This window comes from Gekko japonicus, unplaced genomic scaffold (genome assembly GCF_001447785.1).
Source record: "Gekko japonicus isolate JY-2015 unplaced genomic scaffold, Gekko_japonicus_V1.1 scaffold2393, whole genome shotgun sequence".
Classification (NCBI taxonomy): domain Eukaryota; kingdom Metazoa; phylum Chordata; class Lepidosauria; order Squamata; family Gekkonidae; genus Gekko; species Gekko japonicus.
Genome location: NW_015164730.1, coordinates 218,117 through 230,775, shown reverse-complemented (window position 1 = coordinate 230,775; position 12,659 = coordinate 218,117). Strand labels below are relative to the sequence as shown.

At 48.9% G+C, this 12,659-nt stretch overlaps 1 protein-coding gene across 1 annotated transcript in view; it reads right to left on the bottom strand.

Annotated features, from left to right (window-relative positions):
* TMEM266 (transmembrane protein 266) overlaps window positions 1–12,659 on the bottom strand; it is a gene marked incomplete at its 3' end in the record, with an annotated part of 50,127 nt that overhangs the window by 33,253 nt on the left and 4,215 nt on the right. The window contains exon 2 of the mRNA XM_015409612.1: window positions 11,338–11,526. Coding sequence (XP_015265098.1) covers window positions 11,338–11,526 — 189 coding nt within the window. The remainder of the gene's footprint in view (window positions 1–11,337; window positions 11,527–12,659) is intronic.

Here is a 12,659-nt window from a genome sequence, read left to right as displayed (position 1 = left end):
GCTCTTATCACAACTACGGCTTGCCCAAGGCCATCCAGCCAGGTGCAAATGGAGGAGTGGGGAATCAAACCCGGCTCTCCCAGATTAGAGTCCGCACACTTAACCGATACACCAAACTGGCTCTCTACACCAAACTGGCTCGATTTATTTCGATTTATTCCCGCCCTTCCTGCAAGTGGACTCAGGGCGGGTCACGACAATAAATTACAATAACTAAAACAGTTAAAGAAATAAATACCAGAACAATAAAACAGCCAAAACAGTTAAAAGGTAGGCATTGCAACAGATTCTGTCATCCTAATTGCTGGGAACAACTGGGCTGCAGCCAAACCATAAAGATCTTGTAAATGGCAGTATAACATTACCATATTGCAGCAGGGGGGCCCACCGCCTCAACCGAAGGCCTGGCAGAACAGCTCCGTTTTGCTGGCCCTGAAAATCTGTAGCAGGTCTTGCAGGGCTCTGATCTCAGTCGGGAGCATGTTGCACCAGGCCGGGGCCGGGGCCAGAACCGAAAAAGGGCTTTGAAGGGTATTAAAAACTCATCTTCAGATAGAGGGTTGGGAGCCCTATGAATTGCTTGACCGCTGTGAGGGGCCCTTTCACAGTTGCCTGCCCACAGAGCAATCAGTGAATTGGAAATCTCAGCATTCGTGGGAGGCATGAGTGAGTGAGTCTCAATAGGAGACAGAAGTGCCCATAAAACCAGTCTTGGCACAAGAACTTCTGAAGTAGCTATAGGGATGGAATTATGGACAGGGAGGAGTATCGCAAGAAATTCTGTTGTCCCAAGTGTCTTCTCCCCCTGGAAGAGCATTTGAATCTTCCAGGTCATTTCATTGCTGACTTAAGAGCAGCAGTCTTGAAACGGCGAAATTTCAAGGGGAAATGACAACACGAGATCGCTAAACTTAGTCCACGGCTACCCCACCTGAATCAACTTTTAGAGACCAGCGAGAGTTTCAGGGTCTAAGCTTTCCAGAGTCAAAGCACCCTCTGTCAGACGCAAAGTTTGAGGCCAGTGGCACCTTTAGGACCAACAAATTTTTATTCATCGTATAAGCCAGGGGTGGCCAAACTTGCTCAACGGAAGAGCCACACGGAATAAACGTCAGATGTTTGAGAGCCGCAAGACAGAAACAAATATTACACTCACGTTTTTATTTTTAAAACTACGCATATTTGCTTTTGATGAACATTAAATGAGATTGCCAAAAATAAAAACAAAAGGGGTAAAAATAGATTTGGATAATGGTCTTTATTTGTTTGCTAATGATATTGATTTGTCTAAGGAAGAGAAAAAGAGAGAGATGGAAAGAAAGAATGAAAGAGGTGGAAAGAAACAGAAAGAGAGAGAGAAACAAAGAAAGCAAATAGATGGGAGGGAGGGAGGGAGAAAAGTATGCCTCCCCTTTACTTCCCCAGCTGCCTTGCCAAGAGCCGCACAATATGTGTGAAAGAGCCGCATGTGGCTCCCGAGCCAGTTTGACCACCCCTGGTATAAGCTTTTACGTGGAAGCGCACTTCTTCAGATACAGTGTGCACCAATGCTCCCTCTAAGCTGTGGAGTCCTGTGAGCAAAAATTCTACTTTGTGAGCTACTGGCATTAAAATTGCGAGTGAGCAATATTGCTACTGCATCAATTAGTTTGCTCTGGAGCCCCCTCCTTCCCGAGCTAAGACAAAAACGTGTGAGCCGGAGGCTAAGAAACTGTGAGCTAGTTCACACTAACTCAGCTTAGAGGGAACACTGGTGTGCACGCACACGAAAGCTTATACTTTGAATACAACTTTGTTGGTCTTAGAAGTGCCACTGGACTCAAACTTTGTTCCGCTGTTTCAGAGCAACACGGCTACACACCTGAATTTGTCAGACACAGAAATGAGCTCTGACTCAAAAGCTTCCATATTGAAACGTTTCCTGGCCTCTACAGTGCTAGTGGACTCAAAGTTCTACGGCAGACCAACACAATTACCCTCTGAAACATTTTAAACCTCCTAACTCTACCACCTTCTAAGAGCTTCTAGAACTCTATAGTCGACCTAGTACCAATAACACCATTAACATGATGGCAAAGAACAAGCAGCGTAAGATCCTGGAGGAGCACGGTGTTCAGACCTTCAAAAAAAATTACCTCCTGACCCATAACATAAGGATAGAGAAGCCCATTTATTAATTTTTTTTTTTAAAGTGATGGAACTTTGTTCTTCAAACAGTACTCGGGCAGCAAATGAGCATAGTGCTTTTCAAAAGCTTTTACCCCGGGGCTGAACAAAGATGACGGTGCAAGACTTTTTAAAAATCTGAAACAATTCTAAAAGCCTTTTCAACCCTAGCATCAAGGAAATAGCAGGCTTGTACATCCCTCCCCCCTGCCCTCCGCTCCATCTATTGGGTTTGATCCCATATGGCCAATTACAAGCTTTGTTTTTCAAACTCTTTTTATACCTCTGCTTTTTGTGTCTGGTTTTACGACATCTTACTGGGCTGGTTTCATGTATTTTACTGTGCATTACACTGGGCAATTTGCTCGGAAAAGGCAGCCGATGCATTCTTGAAATCGATCGATAGAAGTAAATAGTGAAGTCAACTGGAATTCTGGTGCTGTCAAGGAAAACTCGAATGACACTGAAAGTTGGGAAATGGATCGGGCCCTCTGAGCAAAGCTTGTTGCCCGCCGACCCCTCAAATGAAGCACAACACACGCTATGGAACTGGGACTTTTATTTAAAATTAAGCTGATCTGCACCACTCATTATACTTTAAAGCAGGGGTCATTTCCTGCGGGAGCGCACAGGAGCGGAGCTCCGGCAGTAAGGAGCCCAGGGGGCGGGCACATGCAACAAGCCCCACCCCCTGCTCCCAGCAGCCCTCAGTTGGGCCGCGAGGAGCAAGAAGCAGCCAGGCAAGTTGCAGAGCCCCCCCCCTGTTTTATTCAGGTACAAGCTCTTCCTCCTCTGCGAGGGCAGATCTCCACGTCCCCCCCCCCCAACAGCTAGCAATCCAACACAGTCCAGTGGAGCCTGAGTGATGGGTGTTGCCTTCTGACACACTTCCAGTGATGTCAGGGGCTGTGGCATATGCAAATAAGTTATGCTAATGAGTTATGCTAATGAGCTCCTGCACCTCTTTTTCTACGAAATGACCCCTGCTTTAAAGCACAGGTTGTAATCAGTGTTCCCTCTAATCTGTGGAGTCTTGGGAGCAAAAAATCTACTTTGTGAGCTATTGGCATCAAAGTTGTGAGCGAGTGATTTGGCTATTGCATAAATTAGTTTGCTCTGGAGCCATCCTTCCTGAGCTAAGGCAAAAATGCGTGAGCCGGAGGCTAAAAAACTGTGAGCTAGCTCACACTAACTCAGCTTAGAGGGAACAACTTGTAATCAGTGTTCCCTCTAATCTGTGGAGTCTTGTGAGCAAAAAATCTACTTTGTGAGCTATTGGCATCAAAGTTGTGAGCGAGCGATTTGGCTACATAAATTAGTTTGCTCTGGAGCCCTCCTTCCTGAGCTAAGGCAAAAATGCGTGAGCCGGAGGCTAAAAAACTGTGAGCTGGCTCAGACTGACTCAGCTTAGAGGGAACACTGGTTGTAATGTACTTGCAAAGCAAGCTTCCCAACAGGGCAAACCCACCTCAGCTCAGAGCCAGGTCTGGACTCCTTCTGGACCCTACTCTAGTGCATAGAGGGGATGTGGAGGGGCACACTCCAGACCATGACTGCAAAGCCTTAAGGCTCATCATATGATCCCCCAACCAATGTTCCCTCTAAGATGTGGAGTCTTGTGAGCAAAAATTCTACTTTGTGAGCTACTGGCATTAAAGTTGTGAGCGAGCAATTTGGCTGCTGCATACATTAGTCTGTTCTGGAGCCATCCTTCCTGAGCTAAGACAAAAATGTGTGAGCCGGAGGCTAAAAAACTGTGAGCTAGCTCACACTAACTCAGCTTAGAGGGAACACTGCCCCCAACTCTGAAGAGGCCCACAACTGTGTCACCCAGACTGGAGAATGGCTGAGGGGTGGTGGCGGCTGCCAGACCTCGCCAGCCGCCACCCCTGGATTGACCAGCACTCCCGCACTGACCCTCGATAGGCTCCCCCACCCCTCGTGGTCAATCTGAGGAGGTGGGGGCGGGTAAACACAGGTATAGTCAGGCACCGGTCTTCCTTGAAGACATACAGCAAACCTCGGCTTGGGGGCAGGCAACTGTCAGGCAGGATTCAGATGATTTCTTTTCCTCCTCTGGGGAAAAAACGATTTTTGCTGCCACTCTGAGACACACCAGCTGAACTCACGTTTTGTACGCTAGGAAATATGAGTTCGGGTGGCTTGTCATGCTGTCTCCGATACTAAGGTGAACAGACACCACAACCCCTGATCGCGTATCAGAGCCAGAAAAGAACTTCACTCCGTCCGTCCCATTCGGACTGAGGCTGACTCACTAGCTGGTTAAGCAGGCAGAGAACCTAGGGGTGCCAACTCTGGATTGGGAAATTCCTGGAGATCTGGAGACGGTGCCTGGGGCGGATGGAGCTTGGGAAGGGGGTGGGAGCTCAGTGGAGATGCACTGCCATAAAGCGGGGGTCCCCGATTTTTTCGAGCCTGCCGGCACATTTGAAAATCTGTCACAGAATGGCTGCTGGAGGCACAGCCAGCCACAGAATGACTGCGACAGATCGAGAGGGTGAAGAAGAGACTGAAAAGGATGATCGGGGGGTCTGGAGACTGAGCCCTACGAGGAAAGGCTCAGGGCCCTGGGAATGTTTAGTCTGGAGAAGAGGAGACCGAGGGGGGACGTGATTGCTCTCTTTAAATATTTGAAAGGCTGTCATTTGGAGGAGGGCAAGGCGCTGTTCCAGTTGGCAGCAGAGGAGAGGACCCGAAGCAACGGGGTTTCAATGACATGCAGAAGGGTCTCGGCTGGATATTAGGAAACAGTTTTTCACGGTCAGGGTGGTTCACAGGTGGAATCAGCTGCCTAGGGAGGTGGTGAGCTCCCCTTCACTGGCAGCTTTCAAGAAGAGGCTGGGCGAATAATTTGTCAGAGATGCTTTAGGCTGGTCCTGCATTGGGCAGGGGGTTGGACTAGAGGATCTGTATGGCCCCTTCCAACTCTATGATTCTATGATTACCTTCAATCACACAGTGCAGATTCTTGTGCTGTGGTGGCAGCTACAGCCAAAGCAAGGTTTTTTTAAAAAAATTGACACCGCCAATCAAATTTCCAAAACAGCCAATCAGAAGCCTTGCTAGGCAAAAGCCCTGCCCACTTCCTAGGAAACACTTGGTGGTCAACCAGAAGAGGTGTCAGCAGCGGGAGCCACAGCTTCCACAGGCTCCACGTGGGGGACCCCTGCTGTTAGGTCTGCCCTCCAAAGCGAACAGGACCTCCACAGGAACTGATCGCTATAGAACTGAGATCAGCTGTAATTCCGGGAGGACTCCGGGCCACGCTTTGGGGCCTCACTAGGGGCGCACTGCTGTAGTATCGGGAGGACTCCGGGCCACGCTTTGGGGTTGGAAATCCGAAAAAAACCCTCTTCTCTGCCCGGTTTTCCTGGCTTCTCAGATACAGGGCCTCACTAGGGGCGCACTGCTGTAGTACACTCTGGGAAATGTAGTCCTGAAATATCAAGACCAGACTCCTCAAGGACTGTATTTCTAAGAGTGTGCTGAGGCACTGGGGAAGGGGATGGGAAGACAAACATTGTCTGCCCACCCACTTCTAGGAGTCTGTTGTTGCAGCGGCAGCCACAGTAGGAGTGGGGGAAGGAGGAAGAGAAGGAAGAGGCTGGTAGATATCTAGGTAAAGGTAAAGGTTTCCCTTGCTCAAAAGCCAGTTGAATCCGACTCTAGGGGGCGGTGCTCATCCCTGTTTCCAAGCGGAAGAGCCAGCGCTGTCCGAAGACATTTCAGTGGTCATGTGGCCAGCATGACTAAACGCCAAGGTGCACGGAATGCTGTTACCTTCCCACCATGTTGTACCTAGTTATCTACTTGCAATATCTTGCTTTCGAACTGCTAGGTTGGCAGGAGCTGGGGCCAGAGACGGGAGCTCACTCTGTCACACGGCATTCGGGTCTCGAACGGCTGACCTACAGACCTTCCAGTCTGCAGCTCAGTGTCTTAACCTCTAAGACACCACCGCCTAACGCCTTGTAAAAGTTACATCTGGAGTTCAGGATAAGGCTAGAAATAAAAATTTGCTATTTAGCCAATAGTTTGGTTCCCCTCTGGCTCAGCATCCAATTCTAGGGAAGCTCGGGGGAATTTGCTAGCCATCATGCAATGGGGATTCGACGGAACCAGGATATCTGTAGGGATCCAACGAGCAATTAGAAGGCTTCTGTCAGTGAGGAGGGCTTCTAGTCACGCCACCATCCAAATCAACAGATCACAGCAGAGGATCCAGGAGTACTCTAAGCCTCGGTGAACACAGGAGGATTAATCAAGTCGGGGACTGGTGAATTCATTTGGGTCAAGGTCACACAAACTGTTGTCCCTCTATGTCTTTATTTCGATTCAGCTGGAATCGTCTGCCTAGGAACCTGTGCTCAACGAACGCACTGAGAATGAAAAGCTGGGGGCCAGGGTCTCGAAAAGGGAAGATGACACACCTTCACACCAGCAACGTAGGAAGGAGGCCTCATTCCAGACTCCACACGATCTCACTTAGCTTCATGCGTACGACGAAAGGAAGGGATCGCCAAATAAGTTCAGCGATCTCACTCTCGCTGCCGACGAGGCCCGGGCTTAAATAGACAGTTACATCACAAGCCAAGACTCCGTGCCATACCTTAATTGGTATCCCATCAAACCTAGCTGGCCTGGCGGACGAAAGTCAGTCGCCTGCTCCGTAATTTAGTTAAGAAAAGGAAGTCAGGACAGCAGCTGATTGCGGAAGAGGTGCCAAGAAACTGGACGGACAGCCATAAGCTTCAGGGCATTAGGGCACCCCTCCCTCAACGAGTGCAGCCGACGACGTCCCAGCTTCTATCGACGGGGCACGTGCCCAACTCGACCGGTTTGCTTGCATCTTGTTGAACAGAGGCTATCGGCTAGAAATGCAGACTGAAGCCAAGCCGCCAAACAAAGCAAAGGCTGGGGTCGTCCACACCTCAGGAACATGCTATATTCTTAGGGTAGGGGGCCATGAATGCAGACTAGGGGTGGAAAAATGAAAGGGCGATCTGACAATACACTACTCTTCATAAGGGAAAGGGACATGGTAGAAGGTGAAATCCACAGGACAGCAGGGGTGGATCCTATACGTGCCCTCCCGCTTCACGGAGCAAAGTTTATTTATTAAAATACTGATACCCCACCTTTCCTTTTGGCTCAAGTTTGAAGCCTTCCTCTAATGCAGGGTCTCTAACATGGTGCCCGTGGGCACCATGACACCCAGCGATATCTTTCCCGGCGCCACCAAGTGTTTTTAGAATAGCGGAGTGGCCAGGTGGGGCTTCCGTCTTGCAAGGCCGCTGGAGTTTTGACTGGCTGTGTAGATTTTTTAAAAAAGTTGCTTTGGAGCAGCTCCCACTTCACTGTGGGGCTGAAGGTAAGCCATCATTCATTATTATTATTTATTACGGTCAAAGACCCATCAAACAGCATACAGGATCAAAAAAGCAAACTCAGGTTACCAAAACATTACAGAGATGAGACATCATAAGGAGTATTAAGGAGGAGCTTGCGCTTTGCAAATGCAATAAAAAGAAATTTAGCAACGTTCCTTGATATTGCAATGGATTTGTCCTCCAATAGATATTTCAGCACAAGTTCCACAGAATGGATTGCTAGTTGTCCTTGGACCCTAAATGACCTTAATATAGGTGTAATTAAGAGGGCTCTTTCTTTTGCATAATAAGAGCAATAAGAGCACCCTGAACACGCCCGATCTCGTCTGATCTCGGAAGCTAAGCAGGGTCGGGCCTGGTTAGTACTTGGATGGGAGACTGCCTGGGAATACCGGGTGCTGAAGGTAAGTCACGGTAGCCCTTTTGTGGCTGGCTCCGCCTCCTGCAGCAGCTCCTTTGTTGCAGCCATTCTGCAGCTGCGCCCACCACACCGTGTCAGAATTCCAAAGGTGCCTGCAGGCTCAAAAGGTTGAGGACCCTTGCTCTAATGTATGTGGACCTTCCACCAGAGGAAGAGCTGCTTAAGCCGGCGGAAGGCTCCTTGGGGGAAGGTTTGGGTTCACCCCAGTAAAACAGCAGCTTGGTTAGGAGGATTTGTGCTGATAACACGGGATGCTTACACACTGCAAAGCAAGCAGCAGTCGGATACTGCAAGCTTACTGCCCTTGCAAGATGCGCTGGAAGTGATGCTCCCTCTAAGCTGTGGAGTCCCTGTGAGCAAAAATCCTACTTTGTGAGCTACCGGCATTAAAGTTGTGAGCAAGCGATTTGGCTGCTGCATAAATTAGTTTGCTCTGGAGCCCCATCCTTCCTGAGCTAAGGCAAAGATGTATGAGCCGGAGGCTAAAACACTGAGCTAGCTCACACTGGCTCAGCTTAGAGGGAACAATGGTTGAAAGACAGGACCTTGACTTTCTTTAATGGGATCTGACCACTAGCACTGCCTACACTGACTGCCAACCGCCCTCAGGAAGACTTAATGCCTCTCAGCTCTGCTATCTGAGGTTGGCTGGTTTACACGTATAGGAGAACACACATCAAGCTGCTTTCTACTGAATCAGACCCTTGGTCCATCAAAGCCAGAACTGTTTACTCAGACATGTCGTGGCTCTCCAGAGTCTCAGGCGGAGGTCTTTCCCATCACCTGCCACCTGGTCCTTAATTGGAGATGCCGGGGATCAAACCTGGGACCTTTTGCCTGCAAGGCAGAGACTCTGCCACTGAGCCATGGCCTTTCCCATGTTCTGCTTTTCCAAATGGTGAGTATTTTAAGCAGGGGTCATTTCGTAGAAAAAAAGGTGCAGGAGCTCATTAGCATACTTCATTAGCATAACTTATTTGCATATGCCACACCCCCTGACATCACCGGAAGTGTGTCAGAAGGAAACACCCCCCCACTCAGGCTCCACTGGACTGTTTTAGATTGCTAGCTATGGGGGGGGGGAGGAACGTGCAGATCTGTCCTCGCAGAGGAGGGAGAGCTTGTACCTGAATGAAACTTGGTCTTAAAGGTGCCACTGGACTGTTTTGGACAGAGGGGGGGCGGGGGGGGAGCTCTGCAACTTGCCTGGCTGCTTCTTGCTCTGACTGAGGGCTGCTGGGAGCAGGGGGCGGGGCTTATTGCATGTGCCCGCCCCCTGGGCTCTTTACTGCCGGAGCTCCGACTTTAAGCAACTGGGATCATAGGAATAGAGACTGAAGGCACAGCTTGACAGCTAGAAAGAAACCCCCAAAGTAGAGGTATCCGGAACAAATATTCAAGGATAGGCATCATTAACTGGTGGCCCAGTGGGCAAACCTGGGCCGCTGCAGCATACCACCTAGCAGCCCAGATGCCACGGGGCAAATTCTGACTGCCCCAAAGGGAGTAAAAACTGTGAGCAACCTGCTTGTCACCACTTCTTCCCACTGGGGTGGATCCAAGCATTCTTTCACATCACCTGATCCTGTCAACTGGAGATGCCAGGGATTGGACTTGGGACCTTCCGCAACAAGGTGGCAGTAGAAGGTGGTAGAACGAACCGCACCGCTTCAGACTGTAGGTTAATGGGTTCCAGCTTTTAACGTTTCTTCACACTGAAAGCTCCATGCAGATGGAAAGCCAGCACAGCAGAGAGAAAGCTTCCACACACCCAGGCACATTTGTATTTGCTTGCTGCGTCTGTTCCCTCCTTGCGGAAAGCTACTTACATACGGGAGCAGTCCAAAATGTGGGCCTCCACAGTGTGCAACCCGCAATCTCAAGTGGTGCAGTCCCTTCTGATACCGTATTCCCAACTCATTCTCCTGCACAGGATAGGACCCGAAGCAACGGGTTTAAATGACATGCAGAAAGGTCTCGGCTGGATATTAGGAAAAAACTTTTTCACAGTCAGAGTGGTTCAAAGGTGGAAACAACTGCCTAGGAAGGTGGTGAGCTTCCCTTCACTGGCAGCTTTCAAGAAAAGGCTGGACGAATATTTGTCAGAGATGCTTTAGGCTGGTCCTGCACTGGGCAGGGGGTTGGACAAGATGGTCTGTATGGCCTCTTCCAACTCTAGGATTCTATGTGGAACTAGTTGGCCACTGTGTGAGACAAGATGCTGAACCGGATGAACCACTGGTCTCATCCAGCAGGGCTCTTCTGATGTATAATTCAGGACTGAGACCCTTTAATTTGAGATTTCACGGTTCAGACCACAGAAACACAGATCGGGAAGGAACTTCAAGGGTGACATACTCCTAAACCCCAACACAACACAGGATATTCACAACTACCTCCCCCACCCCACTCCCCCAGGAACCTTTGCGCTATGCCCAGAGCGAGGCAAAAATCCTGCAGGAACCCTGGTCAATCTGGCCTGCAAGAAAATCCCTTCCATCCTGACTACAAAGTGGTGATCAGCATTACCCTGGGCATTAAAGAACGGGCCATGAGAGCCGAGCACTGACTCATCCTTTCCTGCCCTCCCTTCTCATGATCTGTCTAAGTTCACAGAATCAGCGTCGTTGTCAGATGGCCATCTAGCCTCTGCTTAAAAACCTCCCAAGAAGGAGAGCCCACCACCTCCCGAGGAAGCCTGTTCCACTGAGGGACCGTTCTGTCAGGAAGTTCATCCTAGTGTTTAGCCAGAAACTCTTTTTGATTTGATTTCAGTCCACTGGTTCTGGTCCGACCTTCTGGGGCAACAGAAGACACCTCCGTTCCATCCTCTGTGATCTTCTTCACAACCCTGTTGCTGATCTGCACCCCCACCCCCGACACACACAACAACCACTTTTTAATCAACCGTGGAAGTCACAAATCCTTTATCACATAGCTGGCCTTTAGCACTGATTCTTGTTCACACCAAGGGGGAAAAAAGAAGTTCAACATAATGCTTATTCTATACATTCAAGGTGAGAAAATGGTCAAGATGCTTCTAGCACTTCTATTCTCTGAACAGAGGGTTGGTTTGTTTGTTTTTAAACACCCTGGGGACAGGTTTAGTGGGGAGCCAAACATTAATTTGGCTGCAAACCACAAGAGACCAGCTAAGAAGAGGTAGTGGCAGAAACCACCTGCCCTTGACGTCCGCAGTTTCTGTGGAACTTCGGCCCACAAGACTTTAGCGGGAATATGCTTCGCCTTTGGCAGATGCAGATATTAATAAGGAACCAGCTTAACTGCACAGAAACGCACACCATAGAAAAGATATTTAAGTAGTCATTCAGCACTTACCCTTCTCTTTGGTACTCCTCGTCCAAATTTGACAAGAGCTGAGAACCTGCTATGGACAGATCTACGGCAGCGAGCGGCAAATCCCGGTAAGCAAAATTAACAAGCTGTACAGGCGCTATGCTTTTGGTTTCTTCTTCTACTTGCTGCGAAATTATTTCCACTTCTGAAACTCCACCATCTATAGGAGGCCTGACGAAGAGCAAACAAAACAGGGCAGGGAGAGGAACACAGGATCAGTAAGAAAGGGCTGGCTGGGTACGTCAAGCAGCAGCATTCAAACTAATTAACTAATTAATTCTTTCTTTCGATTGATATCCCGCCCTTCCGGCAAGTGGGCTCAGGGCGGGTCACAACCATCAATTACAATAATTAAAATGTCGTTTTCCAGATGGTTATGGTTCTAAAGATTCTCACGCCTGAACAGTGCTACATCATGACGACGACAAAACACTCTTGTATGTGGAAAGCCAGTTTGGTGTAGTGGTTAGGTGCGAGGACTCTAATCTGGGAGAACTGGGTTTGATTCCCCACTCCTTCACATTCAGCTGCTGGTGTGACCTTGGGTCAGTACCAAGTTCTCTCAGAGCTGTTCTCTCAAGGGCAATCCTCAGAAGAGCTCTCTCAGCCCCACCTACCTCACAGGGTGTCTGTTGTGGGGAGGGGAAGGGAAAGGAGATTGTAAGCCACTCTGAGACGCCAAGTGAAGGGCAGGGTATAAAACCAATCTCTTCTTCTTCTTCTACGTAATTGTTTGTTTTGTTAGTTTGTATCCAATGGAACGGATGAAGGACCTGAGACAAGATTTGGCATACTACAACCCAGCAGGGATGGGATAGATTCCAATTTATTCGAGCAAATGTCTATCCTACGAACCATGCTGGGACGCACTTATAGATTTCTCTGCTGGTAATACAGGAGAGCTTGCTCAGTTCTGTAGAAACACTGCACTGTTTCGCTCATATCGCCTCCCGCAAATAATACGGTGGCTGGAAAGATATATTTGCTTTCTAATGGAAGCGGCGGCAAGAATCTCTTTGCTTCCATCACTGCCTTTACAATCTGACTGCCGTCACTGCGCTCACTTCTCTCTAAAAGAGGTGATCAAAATCTTCAAGAGATCTGAGCGGCCTGGATAATTACCTGGATAACATTAACACCTTGTATTCTAAATAAAGGGCCAAATAACGTTAAGAGCTTGTGGCTAATCCCGGGGTCAACATTCAGAACAAAAAGCGCTTAGGGCTCTTTAGCTTGGAGAAACGACGACTGAGGGGTGACATGATCGAGGTTTATAAGATTATGCATGGGATAGAGCAGGTAGG